Raw genomic sequence first — 25,189 nt, forward strand, 5'->3', positions numbered from 1 at the left:
AATGTGCCCTATTTAGTAGGACCTATATTCTTGTCTGTGGGGCTGATGTTTTTGGTCACTGGACTTGTCTGGGTGCCGGTCATTAAGCAGAAGATGGTCCATACCGCCATGACCCAAATGAGCCATGGCAGACCTCTGCTACTTGAGCAAGGAATTCATACACAGTCATGTGTTACCATTTCGTAGTCTGTGAGCTGTGGCTGTTAGAAAAGAATGTTTTATTTATTTCATGGCATGTAAATCATGTCTTTATCATGTGAAATGAGAAATGTATTTTTTTGTGTGTATGTGTGTGTGCAATCTACAGATTTGTCTCCTGTTGTGTGTGTGTTTTTTAATTATTATTTATATTGTTGTGCTCCTAGCAAATCCCTTCAACTGGATTAAAATGGCTTCAAATGCTCACTGCTGAGGTCACCAGAGGTCAGAATTAATTCAGCTTTCAGGGCCTCACTGAAAATACCGAAAAGGCACAAATATGTAGGTCAGCTCCAGGAAAAACCTTTAGATTAAAACATGAAGCACTGTTTGTTGTCTACCATTAATTCATTTATTGATTGATTATGATTTAATGTATTCAATTCATTGTTCAACATAATTAATTATTGTTATTATGTAAAGCTCAATGCTGTCGCCATGTTCATGGTGACTATTTGTGTATGACTTATATTTCTCCAGGTTAAGTTCTCACTTAATTTTAGGAAATTGTACTAATTATCACATGATTCATAAATAGTTTTTGGGGCGTTTTCAATTTATCTGATTAACCTGTTCGTTCACGAACACGACTAAATCGGTTTGAGCGATCAACAATTCACCGAAAACCGTTTGTGAGAGCAACTGATGTTTTGACAGATTGGGAAAAATTATTCCGAATAGACATTTTTATACATAAACAGCATTAAAAATATTTTAGGAAACTTAATTGTGACACAGCTTTGTCAACACATGATTTTTTTTTTAATGTTTAACTTTTTTTTATTGTAACAAGTTTTCCAGCAGAAAGATGTAAATTAATTTTAGTGTTTAATGTAATGTAATTTAATTGTTTAATGTAATGCAAATATTTAGGCTCTAAATGGTTGTTTCTAAAAGCTGAATCATGGCTGCTACTAACTGAACTGACACATGCAATTACAATTATTGGAAAAAATGTAATGCAATAAATACCAAATAAATATGAGTTCAGTTGAAATGAGTTGACATGAAGTATGAGTTTACAGCCAGGATAGTTCACCAAAAAATTGTTGTCATCTTTTAAACACCCTCATGTTGTTCCAACCCTGTATACATTTCTTTCTTCTGCTGAACACAAAAGAATATAATATTTTTAAAGAATGTTGGTAGGCTAATCAAACCGTTGATGGCACCCCACCCTTGACTTACATAGTTTTTTTTTTTTTGGCAAGTTAATAGATGCCCTGAACTAAAATATATATTATTTTGTGTTCAATTGGAGAAATAAACACATACTGGTTTGGAACAGCTTAGGGTGAGTAAATTATTTTTGGGTGAACTATCCCTTTAAGGTATCGCGCGATGACGTAAACGCGTAAACCGCGTAAACGAATCGCTTTGGGGAAAAAATCGATACAATGAAACTTATCAATTGTTAGTCAATTATAAATATGTTTTCAGTTTTTGCGCAGTACTTTCAGCGCCGTCTAGTGCCCGACGAAGATAAGGGAGTACGTAACCAAACGACCAACCGTTGGCTTGCAAAATAATGGCATCATTACAAATCGGCCAATCAGAAGAAGGCATGAAACAAACCACGAGCTGAGAGTTTTTACACAACAGAAGGGAGAATCCTTTTGTCACGAGTGTAACGTTCCTGAACACATTTTCGCTTATTTTATTCTCAAGAATCTTAAACATATTTTAGATCAATATTGTTTCTCACCGGAAATAGATATTTGGAAGAAAGCAACTTTGAGCATTAACATTACCCGAAGGTAAGTTGCTAGCTAGCATGATAACTCTTGATAATGGTAACGTTAGTATGTTAACGGTTCAGCTATGAGATGTGTTAGTTATCTAAAATACTCGTCAACATACTCTTGATAATATCGTTATTGTAATATACAACCATTTCATCCAGTATGCATGTCAACATCTTCACCCGTTGTCGAAGTAGCTTCTATCAGTGCATTAATCCTCCGACAGTTAATAAAACTTTGAGTGGCTGGTTTGTTGTTAGCAAAAATACTGCTGTCTTTAACGTCACACTTTGAGAGGAAGTAAGTTAACGTTATATGTTTTCTGCGTCTACTAAGAATGATAACTCTAGCTTAACATGTTGATAATTTTATAGGAAACATAACTTATCTGTATATCACTTTATTACACCATCTTTTTAGTGGGGATTCTGGAGAATGTTTTTTTGTCCTTGGCTTAAATCCTTAAAGTCTTCCGGTAGTCTAGTCACACGGTCCTTAAAAACTGACATATTGCTAGAGTAACAGTGAATTGTACGCCTGAGGGGAAATATCTCTAGTTTTTCAAAAATCATCACAAGTCACGCCCTTCCTCTTCTGTTTTTTTCCCTCGCTATTACAATAAACTGTGACTCATACAAAAGGGAACTATTTCAGTGGCAAAACAGCTTTGTCTAGTCTCTTCTCTGTGCATGTATTATGTAAATAGATTGTGCTCATGTCCTATTGCTATTGTTATCATTTATTATTTTAGCTTTACATTTTTTAACTTGAAACATTTGTAATTGTGTGTGTATATATTTATTATTTTGCAAGTGAACCTGACTGAACAGCAATGAGTGAGCCTGAGCCAGCAACATTTGCATCTGTTGAACAAGAGAGGGACCACTGGAAGGAGCAGGCTGCCAAATACCAGCAGAGGTACATCAGTGTTTTTTTTATTATTCAAACTGAAATTTGATCTACATCGGACATAAAGTAACTTTAGGAAAAGCAAGGCAGTTTTGCATTGCACATGTTTGTTGCTAAACACATTGAATAGAAATAAGATTTTGCTTTACAACCAACACATCATCGAATGACTGTGTGTTCAGGGCTGAGGAGACGCAGGAGGAGTTGCAGGAGTTTCAGCAGATGAGTCGAGACTATGAGGTGGAACTGGAGGCAGAGCTGAAGCAGTGTGATGCCCGTAATCGAGAACTTCTTGCAGCCAACAACAGACTACGTATGGAATTAGAGAACTACAAGGTACCGTGGAGAATCATGGTTAATACATTGCTCTTTTAGAAGATTTATGGTAAATGACAATCTCTTAAAGTTCTGGATTTAAACATGGAAAATATTCCCAAGTCACACCTTAACAGTTTGCAAACTTCATATAGCTGTTGCAAAAGGTGCCTCAGCGAAATATTATTATATGGAAAATTGTTACTTATTCTTGCTTTTGTAATTAATCAAATTGATCTATTACCCCAAACATGTATGTAAAAAAACAACAAAAAGCTGGAAACTGAATTGCTTTCTTCTTTCCCTTTTGGAGGGGCTCTATCACTGATGTTTCGTTAAGCATGTCAATTGTGTTTTATCTGTAATATTTGAATACACAAATTTTTATCTGTAACTAACTTTCTTTCATAAGCCTATAACTACAGATAAAAGCCATTTAAATCTTCTGTGACAGAGCGTGTTCATCCAGAATGCCTGTCGTTTTTTTTTTTCCTCCAGTATTTAGTGAATAAACAATCGCACATTCACAGACAAACAACAGAGATCCGATTCAGGATGAGGAAAGCAGCTGATGCTTATTTCTGCATCAGTATCTGGAGGGCATGGAGGCTCACTCATGATTTTACTTGCTGCTTATTGCAGAAACATGGTTGTAAAACCATATTGTTGATTGAGTTTCAGGCCCCCTTTACACAAAGGAAAAACTCAGATATTTCCCTGTGGTTTGGCCTGTCATTTACACGAAAACCCTGTTTTTATCACAGTAAACGATTATTTCTAAAAACTCCGGCCAAAGAGGAGATTTCTGAAAAAGCCGGTTATGTGTTGTCGTGTCAAATGGGAGAAACACGGTTTTATGTTCTCTCTTGTCGATTCTGAGGATACACTGCCTACACTCCCGCCCATAGTTTTGGCATAGCTATGATGGCGCTCGACGCTTATTTATGCAGGTGTGTGTGCACGATGTCATTGTTGAAATCGGAGGCGGGGGAAATACCTGTTTCTCTAAATACCCCGCTTTCTGTAAACGTGGCCTCAGTCAAATGACATCACATGTCAGTTAGTTCCTCTGAAGTAATTGCCTCTTTCAATATTTGCTGATAAAAGGCCCCAATAATTTAAGGACATCATATTAGAATGATTCCAGAAGGATCATGTGACACGAGCTATGTTTCCATCCAAAGTTGTGAATTTAACTTATGTGCAAGATTGGAATATTGCATGTATCATTTGCGAATAAAGCATCCATCCAGTGAGTCAAATAAAAAAAAAATCTTCATTCCTGATATACTGGGGATAAAAATATTTTACAAAAATCGAAGGTGAGGAAAAGTCACTGTATAATATAGTTCTTTAATATATTCTATATCTCAGTATAACAATATACCGTAATAAATGCGGTCATGTTCTCTTGCTTTCGAATGCTGCTTACTTGGGAACGTAGTTGATGTTTCTGGCAGGTTAATTATTCCGAACCACTTTGATGACAGACTTAGTTCAGGCTTTTCAGAATGACCAAAACAGCATTTCAGATGCTGTGCAACGAGAACGGTCCATTGGTCCAGTGATGCCTTCCCATCATGCAGTCTCGTGCGCATCTAGGAATTTATTCTGTAAATGGGTTTTCGTTGTAGTTTATGCACGTTTTAGTTAAAGTTTAAATATTTAAAGCTAAAACAAATCATCCTTCTCTGTTGAGTGCATACTTTTTTTTTTACTGCATTTTTCAGAATTTATTTTGACGCTTCCATCCAGTATTTTGTTTTGTAATGCATGCAAATGAGCATACTAGGTAGATGGAAACAGCTATTGAAGACTGGAGTAATGATAGTAAAAATTCAACATCGTTTTAAATTGTAATGTTTCATAATATTATTGTTGTTTTTTTCCTGCATTTTTGGTCAAATAAATGCAGCTTTGGTGAGCATGAGAGACTTTTGTTAAAACTACAGTGGATTTTTCTTTCTCATTTGCAAATGATTTTTCTCCTCTTGTGTGGTCTTGTTTACTAACAGGAGAAGTATGAAACGCAACATTCAGAGGCAGTCAGGCAGATCTCATCTCTAGAAGGAGACCTGGCAGAAACCACAGCCATCAAGGACCAACTGCACAAGTATATCCGGGAGTTAGAGCAGGCTAATGATGACCTTGAAAGAGCTAAGAGGTGTGTTCAGTGCTTTTGCCATTAAAAAAATTAAAAATAATCGGTTATGCATTCAAGATATTCATGATTTTAACAATTTTTTCCTAAAATCCTGCTCTTTCAGGGCTACTATAATGTCACTTGAGGACTTTGAGCAGAGAATGAATCATGTTATAGAAAGGAATGCTTTCCTTGAGAGTGAGCTTGACGAAAAAGAGAATCTTCTAGAATCAGTACAGAGATTAAAAGACGAAGCCAGAGGTAAACTCAGTGGAAACCTGTTTGTATAGACCATTTCACAAGATGTAAACAACACTGGTCCAGAAGCACTTCCTGTTTCAGTTTTTTAACACTACATAAAAGCTGGGATAAAATACAACCAACAGAACATTTAAAACTGAATCAAAAATTTAAACAAACATCTTTAAGATGTTTTCTTTACATGTGAAATAAAGAAAACGGTTACAAACTGAAACAGGAAGTGCTTCTGGGCCAGTGTTGTTTACATCTTTTGAAATGGTCTATATACACCATTCACTCTTATCTGATGAACCTCTATTAACTGATGCACTTCTTTGAAAGTTAGTAGTATAATCACCTGATTTGTCAGTCTCAGATGTTTTAACAGATTCGGTGTTTGTGAGCTGGTTGTGTTTGCTATCTTTCTCCTCAGATTTAAGACAGGAGCTGGCTGTTCAGGAGAAACAGGAGCGCAAGTCGTCGATCAGCCTCTCTAAAGATGCAGAGAAGCCAGAGGCCACACCCGCAAGATCTGCCCTCCCATCTCTCCTCACCACACCCTCCAGACCTCCAGGCTCAGGGAGTGCATTCAACACACCCTCAGCTTCCTACAGCAGAAGTTCGTTCAAACACAGCACTGCCACTCATTTCTAACATTTAAGAGTTAAAATGTTAAAGTTAAAATTGTTCCTTTCATGTCCAGTTGAAGGTCTGACCGGAACTCCCCTTACCACATCTGCACGGATATCTGCCCTCAACATTGTTGGAGAGTTGTTGAGGAAAGTCGGGGTGAGTCCAGCTGTAACTGAACATTTATATCACCAAATAATGCACACTCTTTCAGGTGAGATGGCTCTGTAGTTTTGATAAGCATGTTTTGCTCCTGTTTCAGAATCTCGAATCAAAACTGGCGTCATGCAGAGAATTACATATCCTTGAGAAGACACCCACCCGTGCAGCAATTGGCCAGAGTACACCAAGCATTTCACGGGAAACCTCAGAAATCCCATCCAACACAAATGGCCTGTATGATAAGTCTCATAGTTTTACTATTAATTTCAGATTTTCAGATCTCAATAATCAGCCAGGTGTCTGTTTTCCATACAACGGCGTAACTCGATGCTTCACTACCATAGTACGATGCATCGTTAAAGAAATCAACCTGCTAGTCACGATTGTTCCCCAAAACCATATTGTCGCAAAATGGTCATTCAACCACGTTGGTTTGTGACAGTGAAGACATGGAATCTGAGGAATATTTCTCAGTTATTTTGCTTTATTTCCAGATTCAATCATTGGCTCGTTCTTACAGTAGAGCACGTTTGCACTCTTCAAATACAGTGCTTTTTGAAAATCGGTGCTTGACAAACTGAAAGATGCAAATGACTTTTGAATGTTTTCTAAATAAAAGACACAGGTTGTTCTGGTTGTTTATTAAGTCCACATGTCATGCAATCTAGAAACTATGCTTCTAACCACAGCTCGAGAGCTGTCGTTCCACCCACACGTCTTTGCATGCAATGCTGTTTGCGAATGTTTGTTGGAACGATGGTTTCGGGAAACACCGAATCGTTAAACTATGCTGATAACGATGGAACTTGCGAGCATAGTTGGCTAACGAGGCTTTCGGGAAACACACCCCAGAATGATGTAGATTGTACCATATCTGGCTTGTTTGCAATCATTTTTCTTATTTTTGTGTTATGTGTTGCAGGATGGTGAAACGGTTGGACTTTGGTACAGGATCCAAGATAATGCTCTGAGTAAAGTGCATAAGCTTGTATTTCTTTCCCACATCATTGGGAAAACCAGTATTCCCAATACATTACTATGGAAAAGCTTTATTTTCAGGAGCTAAAGCATATCTTATGCCTCAAGTCTTCCAATATCTGAAAAGGGTTCTTCTTGTACATTCATATCAACCCTACTATTGTGTCTATTATAACTGTTCACCAGCTCTCTGGCCCATGGGCTGAAATCGTTACCTGTGGTTTTGCTGTTGTGTTGGAGATTTGCATTGTGTTTTGCAGATGTAGGCTACTAACTCTTTATTTCACACTTGTTGGTTTAGTTTTTTTTTATATTTTTGTTTGTCTTGTTTTTAGGTATCTAATGATTGTAGCGGTTTTTAAATGGACAGTCTGCACTGTAATCTTGATTTGTTCTCTTTGGGACCATAAATTGGGAGAAGTGACTGAAAGTGAGTCCATAGATTCACCTCTGCAACCCCATTATATTTGGCACTAAACTACTGATTAATGTCCAGTGAAACATCTACTGCACATACTTATTGTTGGTCGCTGGACTGGAGAAATGTTGACAGCTGGTTTATTTTTTAATGCAGAAATACCTGGTTTTTAATTTTTTAGAAACTAGCATTTTGATGAAATATGATTTTGTTACTAATGGAATGACATGTCTTTAGTGTTTAGAGATGCAAATGATGTTACAAGGAGGTGGGTGAGATGTTGTGAGCTGAAGCTGCTGTGAGCTATTGTTGCCTTAAGGGCCTATGAGTAACCAACATTAGCTTGGAACATTAGTGTTTATGCATGATAAAACCCTTTTTCTTTCTAGAAATAGCTATTGATCTCCTCATTTTAAAATGTTAGTGCCATCTTTGAATTCAAAGAATTCTTTTCCTCTACAGTACTGGAGAGTAGTTGCTTATTATATCATGCACTGAATGTGATTTTAATGTGCCTTAATTTCGTGGCCATAATAAGCTTTGCCTCAAAGTTAACTTGTGTATTGGGGAACTTATTAGCCCGAAAGGGACTTGCAGCTTCTCTTGCTATTCTTCCCAATGTATTAATTCTCTGATATTTCAGGGAATCCGGGGTAAAGAGAAAATTGAATACTGAGAGGAGTTTAATCCCTTAGTTTTCACATTTCTCGCATTTTTGAGTTGTAGATGTAGGTGAGTAGCAAGCACTATGAATACTTCAGTGAAGGGTACAGATATTTTTATGTTAAAAATAGAAATGTAAGGAAGAACTGATACATTATACATATATCCACTTTGCTTAGAGGTACTAATGAACAGTTATAGAAATAGAGAATGATGGTTGATGGGAAGATTTAGCACACTGATTGCACCATCTCAGGGCCTCATGTAAGCAATAACCTCAGTAAAGGTATCATTACTGTCCTAATTCTGTATTTGTCTCTATATGCACAAGGCATGCACAATTGAAACTTGTATAATTGTCAACATGACTTTTCTTTGCTATTAATGAACCTAAACATCTGCAACATCCATGCATTCCTCAGCAAGGGCAATGCCTGTCTGTAATACCATTTTGTTGGTTAATCTATAACCTACAAAATAAATGTCTAGTTAAAAGGACTAATTATTTGACTCTTTCTTTTCAGAAATGTTATTGTTACAGGACGGACAGAGCTCTTGGTTATAGTATCATATCCACCCTTTGATAATATGCAAGGCACAGATAGCAGTATATGTAGATGCAGAAAAAACAGTTTTGGTCAACAAAAGTAAATTAAGATAATTAAATAGAATGATTTTAAAGTGTCCCTCAAACGACAAGTTTGATTTTCTTCCAGATTTGCACTGTTAAAATGTTGGTAATGTGTAAACTTTCTCTGTTACTTGAAGTTCACATGTTTCACAGATTTCAATTTAAAAGAAAGAAATTCTACCTCAAACGTTTATTAGGATCCCATTTTGCCAGCAGTGAATTACCCCTTTAACGCTTAAAACATAAAACTTGACCAAGGTACAGTGTAGCATCAATTTTTGGATCACTTTGTAGCATTTGGATTTGTGCTTTGATACCCAAGTGTTAATAAAACATGATATTGATATCGTACATGTCCAAAAACCATGGAGGTATGGTACCATGGATTCTGTTAGTGATAGAAATTGTAAAATCCTGGTTTCACACACCGCATTAGTGTTGGTCACTTTGATTGAGTGAAGAACATAAGTACCAAATATAATTTTTAGGACATAGTCAAGATTAAATTAGTTTCAATTATCATTCAAAAATTACACCAAAAAAAAAAAAGAGATAGAAGGCAGCTTTGGGAATGGTTTCTTTAGTTGTCATCCTGGGTGCCGTTGATTGACTCTATTTGAAGTTCCTCAGGTTGACCCACAGGAGTAGTAGAAGGACCCCCATATTCTGGGACCTCAGAAGTTTCCATCATGCTCCTGCGTGGTTTTCTGAAGCTCCCGCCTCCACTACGCCTTAATGGACTGCTGAAAGATGAGTCACTGCCACGCCTGAGGAACATATGAGAAGATAAGAAACCACACATCTCCAAACATACCACTTTCAAAGGTGCAAACCTATGTCTCTGAATGTGCATTACTTTACAACACAAAACGGAGGATGTCAAAGAATGGGATTCTGACTTCACATACATTACAGAAAGGGATCACTGCAGAACAACCTGAGTTTGCTCCTGAGTGAAGACACTTCTCTGCTCAGGGCATTATTGGTCTCGATAGCCTCATTCAGCTCTTTCTGAAGTTTACGGCGAGCAGCAGTGGCACGCTGAGACTCCTCGTCGCTCTCCTCCACCTGTATCTTCAGCTGCCTTGCTCGCAGATTTGCTTTCTCAGCCTACAATGTGGTTGACGCAAGTCAAGAGTTTTCAGTATCATGAAGACGACATAGGACCTCAAATGCTTTACATGAATCCTTCATACCTGGTCCTTAAACTGCTCCATCTGTTTTCGTTCATCCTCTATCTGATTCATCAGTTCCTTTAGTTTCTTGTCCTTCTGACGCATGGCCTTGGCAATCGCCTGTTTCTCCCTGGTGAAAGAAGCTAGTTGAAAAACCATGTGTCTTTACAGCCAAATCTATATTAAAATTGATGATCTCACCTGCTCTCATGGTCCAGCTGGTCCTCCATTTGTTGTAACTTGGTGTCTAGGACAGCTACAGAGGCCCGATGCTTGGACTTGACCTGTCCCTCCATCTCCAGTTGCTTGGCCCTCAGCTCTTTGTTCTGCCTCTCTATCTGCTGCCAGCCACTCTCGTTCCTCTGAGCATTGGAGCGTTCAATTTGCAGCTCATTGGTCAATTGATCCACCTAGTTATAGATAAAATGATCTGTGGTTTGGTATCACCTTGAAAGAACACCTTCACTACAGCATCACAGTGGGTGAATACCCCAATTACCTCCTGCACACTTCTCCGCAGTCTCTCACTGAGCGTTTCCGTGTTTGCCTGTTCCTCATCAAGCTCCTCTTCCAACTGTTGGATTTTAGCCTCCAGGCGACGTCTCTCATCAGACATCCCGGATCTACCCGTGGACAATCATTGTATATGGTGTTATAACAGTTTAAGCATCATTTTTTCCTTTTTGCAAATACTAATTCCCAACTTACTTTCCAAAGGAACCGCTTGCTATCTCCCCTGCTATCTCATCTCTCTCTCGTTCAGCTTGTTTACGAGCTCTCTCTGCTGTAGCCAGTTCCTACAAAGGCATTGACATTGCAGTTGAATGGCAAGATATTTAAACTCATTTCCATCAACCACTTGATATCATGTATACCTCATGTAAGTGTAAGATTTCTGCCTCCATGGCTCTGGCCTTTCTCTCATATTCTCTTGCATCAGAAAGAACCTCCTTGTGGGACGCTCGCGCATCTTCCAGCTCCCTCTGGGAATCTTTCATCTGTGTCTGTCATGGGGAAGACAACTAACATAGATGAGTGTTGACAAAGGCTTGGGAAATTAAAATAATTTGAAGGTTTGACCTTCTGACCTGAGTCTTGCGGAGTTGTTTAATGGCCTCGTCCCTCCCCCTGTTGACTGCGTTAACTTGGTCTTCAAGGTCCTGCAAATCCCCCTCAAGTTTCTTCTTTGCAGCTGCCAGTGAAGTTCTCATATTCTGCTCATCTTCTAGCTCAGTCTCAAGCTCACGTACCTGCATCCCAAGATGGCAAATATAAGAGAACAATTGCTATTGCTGATTGGTGTGGGGTGGGGAGGGGTGGGGAGGGGGGGGGAGTCTACAAGTATGATAAAGGAAAATCTATAAAGCATCATTGAGCAACATTTTTTTATATAAAAACAAAGAAATCTATCTTCACCTGCTTGAGCAGTTGTTTTCTCTTCTCTTCATTTTGCTCCTCCCTGCCCTGCAGATCTCTTTGAAATTGGACTTTTAAGGCCTGCATGTTGACTTCCAGATGGAGTTTAGCATCCTCTGCAGTCTGCAATTCATCCTCAAGTTCCTCCATCTGAATTGTCATCTCTTCCACTTGAGCCTCCAATCCACGTCTAGCCTTCTCCAACTCATGGACCTTTCAATGTATTTTTTAATCAATGGAACCTTTAGTAATCTAATTTCAGACAACAGCATCTCTAATGGCGCTTTTCCATTACCAGTACCAGCTCGACTCGGCTCGCTTTTCGCTTCGTTTTCCATTGCAGACAGTACCGCCACAAATAGTACTTGGTCGTCATAGCGACGCCTTTCTTTCCTCGTTGCCCCATCAATCTCTCGCAGGATCCTCTCTTCGGCCACCAAACAAAGGATAGTCTGGTCCTCCTCGTTTGACCATTGCGTATTCTTCCGAGTTGCCGTAATAATAGTAGTAAGTTTAGTAACTATCTCTGGCCAAACTATTCAAAAATATCGGGGTTATTCTAGATACTCCATCTGCCGCGTGTAATGATGACGCAGTGAATGGTGACGATTATCTCTGACCAATCAGCAGTCGGCATTGTTTTCACGTGACATTTTTGTATTGCCTTAGCTCGCTCAAAACTTCGCCGGAGGTGGTACAAAAAAAAGTACCCGAAACCAGGTACAGGTACAACTTTTACACAGTGGAAAACCAAACAAAGGCGAGTCCAGCCGAGTCGAGTTGAGCTGGTACCGTGTAGTGGAAAAGCGCTATAAGTTGACTAAGAACTACTGTCTAACTTTCATGTTACTATGAATCACAACTCACATTTCTGCCCACGTCATCCTTTGAACTGATCAGATCCTCCATCTCGGTCCGAAGTGCTTTATTAAGTTTCTCTAATTCTCTTAAGGTACTCTGGGATTCTTCCAGTGCTCGATTCAGGACCAAACATTTGGTCTCCTTCTCCCGTGCCTCTGCCTCTGCACAATCACGCTCTTGAGCATACTTGCTGGAAATGGTTTTCTCATCAGAAAGCATCTTAATGAGGAAAAAAAAGATTAGCAGAAATTCTACTATGGAATTTAGAACAAATTAGTTGAAACACAGAAGTGAAACCTGGTCAAATTTCCGTTGTTTCTTCTCTAGATTTGAAACCAGCTGTCTCTGGTTGTCCAGGTCCACAAGCACATCCTCCAACTCTTGCTGAAGATGATTCTTGTTCTTCTCCAGCTTGTCATAGGCTGCAGTTTTCTCTTCCAACTCTCCATTTGTAGCCTCCAGATCTCTCTGTACTCGTCTCTTGCTTTCTTCAAGCATTTGGAAATTGCTAGAGTACTCATCCAACTTCTTCTTTGCATCTGACAACTATAGTAGAAACAAACTTATTTAAACTCCTTCATTTGTATATTTATATTTTGGCACAACTGCCATATGCAGAGATGCTTTATGAAACTACGTTGATGTTTTTTGCAGTTATGCATGACTGACCTGCGTGTTAAGGCTGGAGACCTGTCTCTCCACGTTCCTTCTTGCTTCTGCCTCTTCCTCCATTTGTTCCAGCAGACTGTTGCGTTCATCCTCCATTTGGCGTAGCCGAGTGGAAAAATTAAGTTTTTGACGGGTCTCCTCACCAAGTAACTCCTAAATAGGCAGACAGACTAAACATTAAGTGTGCGTCTCAAAATAGGTATTATAACTTGATGCTGTTACAATTCTTTAGATCTGGGGCTTTTTTAAACCCAATTATGATCACCCCACTGGGTGTGACCCCCTTCCCAAAATATGAAGGCAGCTATATATTTTCATGTAAAGAACCATTTAAGTGAAAAATAAAAATGTTAAGACCTGTAAAATATTATCTTGCTTTATTTAGATTATACAACCTGTGAATCCTTGAGCTGTGAGTTGAGGCTGGCAACATCCTTACTCAGCTTGATGTTCTTGCTCTCTGCCTCATTGAGGATGCTATTCACATTGTTATACTCCATCTGAGAGATTTACAAAATACATCAGGAAGTTCTGCACAGAAACCTTACATTGTTTCTATAGTAATATTTTTTCAAAGTGTTTATTCCGAGAATACGTCTGAATTTAAAACGCACAGTCAGTTTAGACACTGCATCTCCAAGATCTTCCCTCTTCCTCTCGCTGTCATTGAAGCGAGTCTGAAGGTCAGCAAGCTGGGACTCCACCTTCTTCTTCTTCTGTTCCACATCCTGCTTTGCATTGCTCAGCGAGCGAATGTCTCCATTCAGATCTACAACCTCCTTCTCTAGAGCCTGTTTCGCCTTCTCCAGACTGGCCTTGGCCTATGTTTCAGGTTCAGTTTTGGAAATAGAAATGTATTTACCTTTAATAATTTTGCAAACCCTTATATCCAAAGGATTTACTAACGAAGAAACCAATATGTGATAGCAAACTATATTAAAAGAAGCCACCAAAACATTTATTGTCTCTGCACTGCAATTTTCTTTTGTTATGTCAACGTTAGCAGTTTTCTTACCCGTTTGGATTGCTCTAGCTCTTGGCTAAGTTCATTAACAGCCTGAGCATGTTTTTGTTTCATTTCTTGCACTTGAGCATCATGGCTTCGGCCTTCATCTTCTATCAGCTTTTTCAACATGGCCACCTCTTGCTCTCTTTTAGCCCTGTCCAAGAAAGATACTAAGATCTAGTCTATCATATCTTTGATTTGTAAATGGTAAAAAGGTAATAAATGACTATTTGAAAGTTACATATTTAAATAATCACCGTAGTTCTTGTTGCGCTGCTGTGGTGTCTAGTGTGTCTTCCAGTTCAGTCCTCAAGGCCGACAGCTCTTCTTCCAGCTCCTTTCTGGCCTTTTCTGACTTCCTACAAGCCTCATGTTCAGCATCAAGTTCACCTTGAAGCTCTGAGACAAAGCCTTCCATTTCCCGTATCTTTTTCAGAGCATTGCTCTTCTGAGCTGATTCTTCTTCCACGCTGGTCAATATACAGATGTTCTGGTTACAATTTACAATGAGCAGTAATGCAATATCCTAAAACAGTCATTTATGATGTAAGTAACAATATACCATGCCTGAAGTTCCCGAATTTCCCCTTCACTTCTGGCTTCTTGCGTCTTGAACTCTGCTATCTGGGTCTGCAGGTCCTTTAGTTGTTCCTGTGCTTCATTATACTCGGTTTCCAGTTTACGTTTGGCTTTCTCTACGTCCTGTCGACTCTTCTCTTCCTTCTTCATTCGAACTGTACAGACACACAGAATACTGCTAAACACAGTGTTTACTATATTATAATTTGACAGATTCAAAGTGACAATGAAGAACCTTCAAGATCTGAAATCATAGATTCGTGTTTAGCCTTCAGCTTAGCCAAATTGTTGGACTTTTCTTCCTCCTCGGCAAGGTTGGAGCAAAAGTCAGCTAACCGATCCTCCAACTGTTGCTTCTCCTAAATACATGGAAGCAGCAGCCATATTACTCAGATCTAATAATCGTTTTCTGAATAAAAGAATGATAATGATCCAAATTAAACCATCATCTGGTCAAACCTTCTGCAACTTGCTGTTTTGATCCTCCACAATGAGGAGATCTTCCTCAAGTTTCTTAATCTTCCCATCCGCAGCGCCACTTTCCAGGTGAAGCTTCTGTCTGGCATCTTCTTCTTTTTTCAGTTGGTTCTCTAAATCCTACACATAGCAACAGATGAGTACAGGTTTCTTATTTTCTTTACCCAAATCTTATGATATATATTACAGTCTCATTGTTATTTCACTTATTCATTAGTTTGTGATGATTGATCAATGCTCAACCTTGAGTTGTTGTTGCAAATTGGCATTCTCTTGCTGAGCGACTTGGCTTCGCTCCTCCTCCTCTTCAAGTCGAGCCTCCATGTCATGCAGCACGTCCTCCAGCTCTTGCTTCTTGGCCTCCAGCCGTATTCTCACCTCCTCAGATTCTGCATACAGCTCCGCCTCCTCCTGGAGCTTGGTCTGTAGCCTGTCCCTCTCCTCCACCACCTATTAGGGATAAAATGCAAATACACATTCCAGTCATTCGTATGTACTGATAGTGGATCAGTATGAATGAATGACATATATGCTACATATGCTTCCACTCTTGTACCTGGATGTGTTTCTGTGTGATGTCCTTTAGTTCATTTTCAGACTTCTGGGCAAGTTCTTTGGCTCTCTGAAGCTCTTCCTCCTTTTGATTCATCTCCTCGTCTTGACGAGTGACCTGGAGCAGGGGTTTGACCTAAACAGAAGCATAAATTGAAATTACCACAATGGTATTTCAATTTTACATGGATATGTGGTGTTGTGTTTTGCACGCACTTTAGTGAAAAGTCTCCACCACTGCCAGTTCCTGAGTGTCAGATAAACAGCGCAGTTTCTCTGAATCACTTTCATGGCTGTTAGCTGCTTTTGTTTCCTGCTGAATGCCCTGTAAAATTTGGGTTTTAGAAACTTCAAACTTGCACTATTTGTAGCCACAATGTAACTACAATTGAAGTAAATGTGCAAGAAGATTCAAAGGTAGATGGTGTGCAATTATTTAGCAAGAACTCACTTTCTGCTAAGAAAGCCACGAGCCTGGGCCTGAAAGGCAATTATGATAATGGTCAGTTTTAGGTCACGTTCTTCCTCCAGCTGCGCCAACACTCCTGTACGGAAAAATATCTTGCTCAGACCAATCCGGTACAGGTTGGGGTCCAGGTCGAGATGTTTGATCTAATGATTTAAAAGTAGGGAGAAGTTGTCATCAAGGTACGATGGGTTAGTTATACAAAATTTGCTACAGTATGAGAAGATATTTTTGCTGAACTCACCATAAGGGTACTGGCTTGTTTTCCATCCATGAACCCTTTAGGAATAGCGCCGGCAGCTAGGACCTCATAGCTAGAAAACGATCAATATTTTAAATCAGTATTCTTCTTCATTAGAAAAATCTAAATGTACAAACTCTATATTTGAAATGATCAAGCATGTGTTTCAGAAATTACTCACCGCTGGCGGAACTCGTGAAAGACGATGCGATTGGGGAAGCCTTGGCGACAGATGCGGATCCCTTCCAGTACACCATTACAACGCAGCTGCTCGAGAACCAGGTTGGCATCTATCTTGCCGGCCTTAAGACAAAAACAGTGGAAAAACAGACTAGACTATTAACGTTACGGTGTATATATCAAATTCTCTTTCATTTTTACTTACTTTTGAACTTTTAACTAGATTAAACACTCTCGGCTTAAAGATGATAATCCATGTTTGAATCCCATTTTCCACAAAAAATCATTTGAAAGCTGCCCTTCTTTACCTTATTTAGTTGTACCAGTAAATACAGATTTGAATCTCTATATTATGATATTTGCTGTGGCATACCCTTTTTTCGTGGTTGGGAATGATGCAGCGGACAAAGTTTGGTTGAGTGTTATGCAGAGTCGTCATGAGCTTGCCAAGAGACTCTTTATACAGCTGTCCTACGGTGCGGAACATGCCTTTCTTGGACTTGGAAGCAGTCGGACCTGCGCTATCAGACTTTGCCATTTTAGCCATGGTTTCCAAACCCACCACACGGTCCACTATATGGGAAAAAAGGGATTTCTTTGAAAATGCATTTTAGACCATTTAAAATCGTGTGATAATATGTAAAGCTTCCTTTATAGAGCATATATTGTTCTCTTTCTGCTTAAAAAGACAAACAGATGTGAATCATCATCTTAGTAGGCCTATTTTTCCCAACTCACCATCCTTCCAGAGGTCCTGCACAAAAGCACTGGAAGAATTACTCAGTAGGGCTGTAACATTGTCGTTGAGTGGGTCCATGTTTTTGGTCAACCAAGATGTGGCATTGTAATCCACCTAATTCAAATTAATCATTACTATTAGATTAGTCATAACTATATATATTTTCCATAATGGTCTCATGTTAAGCAATGCTTTACTCTACAGATAGATGTTGAAAACAGTTGAAAAACAATTTAATTAATTAATTAATTAATTAATAAGTGAATTCATTTTTGTTAAAAAATACCTTGCCAGCATAGTGCTGCACAGTAAAGAAAGTCTTCTCCTTTAGATTCTTGGGTTTGGAGAATTTGCAGTGGCTTGAGTGGGTGTTTGTGAGTTTTTCGACAAAAGAAACATCGGTCGCCTTCGGAAACCAGCACTCCTCGTCTAGCAGAGCTAGGATACCTGGGGGATTGTTCTATACGGGAGAACCAAAAGAAATGACACAAGTGAGTAACTTTTACAGATGATCAAAGATTGTTAGCTTACACTTTGGTGTTGTTAATAAACTGACTGGTCTCTCAATGAGCTCAATGCAGGGCTGGAGGTCCAGGCCAAAGTCAATGAAATTCCACTCAATGCCTTCCTTCTTGTACTCCTCCTGCTCCAGGACGAACATTGTGTGATTGAAGAGCTGTTGCAGTTTCTCATTGGTGTAGTTGATGCACAGCTGCTCAAATGAGTTATCCTGTGGGAAAGGGGGGGTAGGGGGAAATGAAAGCCTCAAGTTTTGAAACTTCATGTTGGATTTTATAAGACTTTAACAATGTCAGACTCACCTCAAAAATCTCAAACCCAGCTATGTCTAAGATTCCCAGAAAAGAGGCTCCCTGGCGCTTCGTCTTATCTAGAGCCTTATTGACACGAGCCAAGATCCAGCGAAACAGACGATCATACATGGCCTTGGCCAAAGCTTCAACTGCAAAGTCAGCCTGATAAATGGACATATTATATTATGTATATTATGTGTCCATCTTCTTTGTTTTACCATTTCACAAATATTTGCCTTTTTGTTCACACTTTAGATTAGGGTCCAATTCACAATTAACTGTCTTTTGCCTCAATGAACTACTGCTTATTAATAGTTAGTGAGGTAGTTGTTAAGTTTAGGTATTGGGTAAGATTAAGGGATGAAGAATATGCTCATCCAGAATAAGGCATTAAAGGAGTAGTTCACTTTAAAAAAAAACTTTTGCTGATAATTTACTCACTCCCATATCATCCAAGATGTCCATGTCATTCTTTCTTCAGTCGAAAATAAATTAAGGTTTTTGATGAAAACATTCCAGGATTTTCTCCATATAATGGACTTCATTGGGTACCAAACGTTTCAAGGTCCAAATGAGAGTTTCATTGAAGCTTCAAAGGGCTTTAAACAACACCAGACGATGAATGAGGGTCTTATCTAGCGAAACGATCAGTCATTTAAAAAAAACAAAAAGTTTAAGTTTTATAAGCACAAATGCATGACTCTCCGGTTCAAACCCGTTCATCAAAATGAACAAATCTTTTTTCGACTCTATTTTTATTTATTTTTGAAATGAGCGACCGTTTCGCTAGATAAGACCCTTATTCATCGTCTGGAATCGTTTAAAGCCCTTTGAAGCTGCAATGAAACTCTCATTTGGACCTTGAACCGTTTGGTACCCAATAAAGTCCATTGGGCAAATAAAGTACTAATAAACAAGCAATATCCTAGTAATATGCTTGCTAAATAACTAGTTAGTGAGAATTGGACCATAAACTAAAGTGTTACTATATTTTTTGATTACTAGTATAACATTACATTATTATACTAGTATAATAATTACAATACCCAAACAGAACAAGTTAAATGTCTAGACACATGATACTATAACAGTAATGTATTATAATTATGGTAATACTAGCATGTGTTGCTTAAGATAAATATTACTTTGTACATAAAATTTACTCGCAGTTGCTTTCCTGTGTCAAAACATGAGTGGAATTGCTTTGATAATAATATGATCGTGCCAAAAGAAGAGGGTGACCGCTTTATTATGCCTGGTCTCTCTGTTACATCTCAGTGAGCTTTTATTACATTTTACGCATGCACAGTAAAACGATTCAAGCTTTTTCTGACGCATCATCGTGGACAAGAATCTTTTGAAATATGTTAGTGTGGGCGCAGAGTGTTTTGAAACGCCATTTTCAAATGTGTCCGGGTTAAAGTAGACATTGTAGTGTACAGTGTGGTAATGCACCTGTTCTTTGGTCTGTGCCTTCTGTACCAACTCTCGCCCTACTTTAATACGAGGAGTGAGGATGGCTTTGGTGAAGTCAATCACATTAATCCCCTGCAGATGGCACACTTTCTGCGCAGCTGGCAGATACATTTAACACAACATATAAGCATTTTGTTTCAGCCTGGTAAAGGATAAGAGCAGCATCAATCGCAGATCAATCCTGTGATTGTTTACCTGTGTTGTCTGGCATGCTGGCCTGCTCCTGGTTTTTCTCTGCTTTGAACTCAATGTTCCCGAGCTGCAGCACAGTAGAACATACTTTCAACATGCCTAAAAGAAACGCAACACTTCATGTAAAACAGCGCAAAAAAAAAAAAAAAAAATTGGATGTAGTTTTATAATCTGCAAAGTTTTGTTAAATACCTATTCTTTCCTCCTCATTGAAGCCCAGGACCTCCATGGCCTCCAGAGTCTCAACCAACATCTCATCATCTTGCTGGTTTTGTACCTGCATGTGCCCAGCCACCAGGAAACGATAGTTACCAAAGTCTTCTAGCAAGAGCTCATCTGTGGAAGAGAATGATCGCTAGTGGTAAATAATATCTGACAACTGATGCAGACAACACTCCAACTGTCACAAACTCATTTTCTGCTTTTTGCCAAAATCTGTATTCTTGAATATAATCACACATGATTTAATAGGCAGTTGTTAGAAGTAGAAATTATTGGTCCCAACCTCGCATTTTCTCCACTGCTCCAGCCACCATGTAATAAAAGATGTGGAAGGATCTTTCGATTTTGGCCTGTCGGATAGAGCGAGACTTTTCCAGGAGGTCTGGATTCATTAAGATATTAAGGAGAACATGAATGTGCTTAAATTTATAGTGTAAAATCTGGATATTTTTAGAAACGTTTGTTGATTTTGATAACAAACTCTTAATAAAGTTAAAGATTTATTGGAAGGGCTTATTAGGATACAGGTTTCAATGTTTGCTCCAACGATGTAGCCAGTGTTGTCAAAGTTGATTTTAATAAATTTACCCTGAGAAGTTAAAAACAAAAGTTTTCTTTATACTAATGGTGATTGTAATAATAATCAAGAAACATTCAATACCAAAACAATGAATTAACTCACAAATCTTGAAGAATTATCATTTTTGATGGTCTTTGCATTTCCAAATGCCTCCAGAATGGGATTGGCCTGCAGAAGCTGCTTCTCCAGCTCCCCCTGGACAAACAAAATGTCATTCATTGGCATTCAATGCTGTCAAACCAGGAATAACTTATACCAAAAAGCTATTCTAATGTACATTTCATAATATGTAGTAGTTGTAATTGAAATTATTCATACCCAAGTGCAAATCAGGTTTATTGACAAAATTTACAGACTTTCAGCTGTTTGCAATACACAAATCAAACTAAAATAGCTCAACCCAGCAAATGTTTCAAGCGCTTTCCCCAAATTCAACAAAAAAAAGGCAACTTTTAATGATTTCTGCAGTCTCAAAAGTTACTCATCTTGAGCTATTTCAATTACTTTTGTTTGATTTGTTCATTGCAAACAGCTGAAACTTTGTCATGGACCTGAGCAATGGTGAATAATTTCAATTACAACTGTATATATTATGTGCTATTAATGAAAGTAAAAGACCATTTCAGGTATTGGTTATGTTTAATAATGCTTATTGATTGACGTGTAAAAAAGACAAGGACAAAGACACCGACATCCAAAAAAATGTATATGACAAAAGCTCAGATACTCACATATGCTAACTGGGGTCCTTTTTGTTGCTAAATGGAAGCAAAAAATGAACAAGTTAAAATGGAAAAGTGATTAATTTATTACTCCAGTTTGAAGGTTCTAGCGATTATCCCACTTGAACATTTTTAACGATCACTTAAATGTTCCAAATTTGAACAATGCATGTTTTTATTGACCACTTTAAGTCATTTTTAAATTGTTTTACAAAGATGTGACTATTTTTCTAATAGTACACTGTTAACAAAGAAGATATGCAAAATTAACAGATCCTGTGTGAAGTATTAAATGTCAATGGGTTAAGTGATAAAGTTTGAACTCACAGAGCCAGCGTCTCTCTTCCCCTTGTGTGATGATGCCACAATAGCGAGGTACTGGATTACTTTTTTGGTATTTTCCGTTTTGCCTGCCCCTGACTCTCCACTATTAAACAAAGAATGCTGTCATACTTCACATAAGCATTTGCATAATAATTTACATATCAGACTGGTTTGCAAACATAATTATATTGTGCATATAATATAACTGTATTACTTTAGGGCCCATTTGATATTTGAGCAGTCAAACTCAAGCTTGCAAATTCTTGCAAATCTATCTGCTGATCACATCTTCATTGAATGGTGCCTCATTGACACAATGGATGGGCTGCCAGTCCAAATGAATGGATGAGCCTAAATGTTTTACCACTAAAGAACTCATCTTATTAGGCCTCGAAATATCACAGTAATGGATAGAAATTGCAAAATAACATGTTGGATATTTCGAACTCACGTGCAGAGAATAGACTGGTCCTCACGCTCTGTGGAGAGAGAGAAAAAAAACAGAAACATTTGAACTCAGGGGCAAGAAATGCATGAATTGTCACAGTTAAGAACCTAACGAGATTAACAAGGGGCCAGGCTGTCTAAACACAAACTCCACAATTGTTCAATGAAGGTCCCCACCTCCAAAATCTTACACATTCTAAATTGAGTACAGGGTGAGATTAACTTCAGCTCTTCCTTCCAAAAATAGCTGTTAATTCAATGAGAAAGGGAAAGGCCCCATGTATGGCAATTTTGACGGCTGTAATCCGCAGCCTGTGAGACGACACACTCCCTCCAATACACAGCTGGCTGAGCTGGACTGAATAACTACAAAACATGAATCGTCTTTATTCTACAATGCCGTGTGCAAACACACAACATAGAATGCATTACGTTTAGCAAGAAAAACATGATTTTTGTATCTTGGATGAGAGGCCAAAATGTTTGTTGCTAGTAACTGTTTGTGTTCAGAGAGTTCAAACTGGTGGTCACCTTGCAGCATGTTTCTATAGGCATTATCAGCGACGGAATAGATGTGGGGAGGAACCTCGTGACGCTTCTTCCCCTTGTACATCTCAATGATCTTCTCAGAGTAGATGGGCAACATCTTATAGGGGTTCACCACCACACAGAAGAGGCCTGAGTACGTCTGAAGAGTTTACAACAGAAACATCAAATATATGTTCAAGATATATGCCAGGAAGCGGCACTATTATTATACATTTTATATAAACTGGTATAGTTTTTTTTTTCCATGCTATCAGGAGTTTCAATCTATTTGATACCAGGGACCCCCCACATATGAAAGTGTAAAGACACCTACTGCATATATGGTCATGTATAAAGAGTCGTACGCTACCGTTTGGGGTCAGATTTTTTAAAGAAAATACATTCTTTTAGTTATTTATACTCTTATAAATTGATCAAAAGTTAAGTAAAGATAAAGAAATGCTACAAAAGATTTCTATTTAAATTAAATGCTGTTCTTTGGAACTTTCTATTTGTCAAAGAATCCTGAAAAAATACAATATATATCACGTTTCCACAAAATATGAAGAAGCACTACTGTTTTCAACATTGATAACAATAAGAAATGTTTATTGAGCCCCAAATCTGTTTATTAGAATGATTTCTAAAGGATCATGTGACACTGAAGACAGTTAACCATTATAAAATCTGGATATTTACTTATAATATTTACTCATTACGCTGTTAAATGTATTATTTGACATAAAGAGAAACATCAAATTAGATGTGTCACTAATGTTTTCTGCAGATGCCCCAATACCCTATTTTGAAAACACACTGAGATCAAGAACTTATGCGGTTTCTACCAAATGAATGAGGTGAAGTTTGAATGCACTTACATAAATGAGACCTGAGAAATACCTCTCCCTGATGTTGTGCAGCACTGAGGCCTCATTCAAGCAGGTCAGTGCAGCCATGTCTTCAACCTTGTTGAACTTTGGTGGATTCATTTTCTGGATGTCGTCTTTTTTGACGGTCACCTTCCGTCCATTGTCGAGCTCAACCACCACCTCATTCCCTGTCTCTTCTTTGATGCTGGCTGACTGAAAGCCTTCCTTTTCTGACGGTATCCACACCATCTTTTTGGTCGACCAATCGGCCTGGGCCACCCCAGTGTTTTTGAATTCATTGTCAAGGAAGAGGAACTTGCTGCTGTCTTCGTAGTCTGGTTCCATGGTCATCTTGAAGTAAGTTATTCTGTGAAGTAACTGTGAAGAACTGTGTTTTATCTGTCTGTATTAGGTCCTTTGACACTGTGATGGATGTGCAAACATAGCCTCATTTTATAGGCAAACCACACAGCCATATCTTTGCCATTCATGGGTCACTTGTTCTAATACAGCTATAAACTTGTTAAAAGGTGATAATAAATGCCCCATGATCATCCCTTATATGGAGTGTGTTCAGTAAAAGCTTCCTCACACACCATTGACATAATAGTGTCAATTTATATTAGCCGGTTTGTATTTAGGTATCTGATTTGCATGACAAATTTTCAGGTCATTTTACAGTCAGTACGTCATAGACATTTATAATCTCCTTAGAAAATATTTATACTGTTAATTATAATACAATTATGGATGTTACTGATCTCTGCAATTTTCAATAACCCAAACTTTATAAACATTACACAACTCTTTTTCTAATTTCCACTTTTCCACCCTGTCAACTTAAAAAATATGGCAAATGTAAAATTGTACAGATCAATTTATAAAAATATATATGCCTTTCCTTTTTGAAGATAAATTAAAAGATGAATAAAACAAAATCTACAGTATGCAATATGTACACACACACACACACGCACGCACATAAATTAAATGAATACTTACCTCTTTTTGGTTTTGCAGTGTCAGTGTATGCGTAGAGCAGTATCCAAAAAATTAGTTCCTTGGATGAACTTTTCTTAATTTTGGAGTCTTCATTTATGGACAGCCTTAGCTTTGATGGGTGGAGCAAGTCCTTTGGACCATCCTACAGCTGAATGTATCTGAATAAACTACAATAGCTTTTGGCCTATGCAAATTATGAGGCTTTTCCTCTGAAAGGCATATTTTGTAAAGGTTGTTAAACACCAAATGACTATCTGCCTCTGTCAAAGTGCCTTCACTGAAGTCATTATTAAGTATTTCTGTTTAACCTGGTGAGTATACCTGGTAATTGTAGCGCTTATCCAATGGATAAAGTCAGCCATAAATGTCAAGGGTCATGTTTATAATTGGTATATTATGGTTCAATTTCATGATGTACTCAAAACCCTTTCTTTGAACCATAGTTGTAGAATGGCAAGCCATTTTAACAATTAAACTCAAACACTTACCAGTATCTATTTTCAAGGTACGCTCATTCAGAATTACCATAAATATAAGTTTCTTAAAAAAATTAAAGATAAATAAAAAAAATTCTGACGCAGTAGAACTCGTATACAACTTGTAAACTTTTCTGAGAGCTTTGAGT

At 38.2% G+C, this 25,189-nt stretch overlaps 2 protein-coding genes and 1 long non-coding RNA gene across 5 annotated transcripts; 2 read left to right on the plus strand and 1 right to left on the minus strand.

Annotated features, from left to right (window-relative positions):
- The first annotated feature begins 1,665 nt into the window (after positions 1 to 1,665).
- On the plus strand, positions 1,666 to 8,900 carry nde1 (nudE neurodevelopment protein 1). The gene is made up of 9 exons (XM_039686567.2): positions 1,666 to 1,955; positions 2,754 to 2,858; positions 3,032 to 3,185; positions 5,180 to 5,328; positions 5,432 to 5,568; positions 5,981 to 6,166; positions 6,251 to 6,336; positions 6,440 to 6,573; positions 7,262 to 8,900. The coding sequence occupies exons 2-9, from the start codon at positions 2,773 to 2,775 to the stop codon at positions 7,308 to 7,310; spliced, it is 981 nt and encodes a 326-aa protein (XP_039542501.1). The 5' UTR covers positions 1,666 to 1,955; positions 2,754 to 2,772; the 3' UTR covers positions 7,311 to 8,900.
- myh11b (myosin, heavy chain 11b, smooth muscle) lies at positions 7,894 to 24,993 on the minus strand. 3 transcript variants are annotated; one of them, XM_039686561.2, is made up of 42 exons: positions 24,565 to 24,992; positions 23,572 to 23,940; positions 22,697 to 22,853; positions 22,170 to 22,197; positions 21,722 to 21,821; positions 21,404 to 21,430; positions 20,775 to 20,867; positions 20,618 to 20,681; positions 20,376 to 20,474; positions 20,063 to 20,206; positions 19,874 to 19,969; positions 19,658 to 19,776; positions 18,212 to 18,364; positions 17,947 to 18,120; positions 17,677 to 17,850; positions 17,390 to 17,504; positions 17,025 to 17,224; positions 16,653 to 16,774; positions 16,475 to 16,544; positions 16,216 to 16,376; positions 15,981 to 16,089; positions 15,769 to 15,900; positions 15,456 to 15,662; positions 15,195 to 15,332; positions 14,971 to 15,094; positions 14,719 to 14,890; positions 14,414 to 14,626; positions 14,166 to 14,310; positions 13,765 to 13,971; positions 13,546 to 13,650; positions 13,151 to 13,303; positions 12,779 to 13,027; positions 12,488 to 12,700; positions 11,621 to 11,833; positions 11,293 to 11,454; positions 11,080 to 11,208; positions 10,913 to 11,001; positions 10,704 to 10,827; positions 10,406 to 10,614; positions 10,226 to 10,334; positions 9,967 to 10,139; positions 7,894 to 9,796 (listed from the first exon to the last, which is right to left on the minus strand). In XM_039686561.2, exons 2-42 carry the CDS (start codon positions 23,911 to 23,913, stop codon positions 9,610 to 9,612), a joined length of 6,000 nt encoding a protein of 1,999 aa, XP_039542495.2. In that variant the 5' UTR covers positions 23,914 to 23,940; positions 24,565 to 24,992; the 3' UTR covers positions 7,894 to 9,609. The 3 variants fall into 3 exon arrangements, with proteins under 3 accessions (XP_039542495.2, XP_088984774.1, XP_039542497.2); XM_039686563.2 differs by having other exon boundaries at positions 9,707 to 9,796; positions 9,938 to 10,139; positions 24,565 to 24,993; XM_089128648.1 differs by lacking the exon at positions 24,565 to 24,992 and having other exon boundaries at positions 23,572 to 24,360.
- Positions 16,366 to 20,221, plus strand: LOC148982033 (uncharacterized). The gene is made up of 3 exons (XR_016155147.1): positions 16,366 to 16,753; positions 17,722 to 17,881; positions 20,086 to 20,221. It is a non-coding gene; the product is annotated as an uncharacterized LOC148982033 (long non-coding RNA).
- Positions 24,994 to 25,189: the final 196 nt, after the last annotated feature.

This window comes from Pimephales promelas, chromosome 3 (assembly GCF_988280905.1).
Source record: "Pimephales promelas chromosome 3, fPimPro1.hap1.1, whole genome shotgun sequence".
NCBI lineage: Eukaryota > Metazoa > Chordata > Actinopteri > Cypriniformes > Leuciscidae > Pimephales > Pimephales promelas.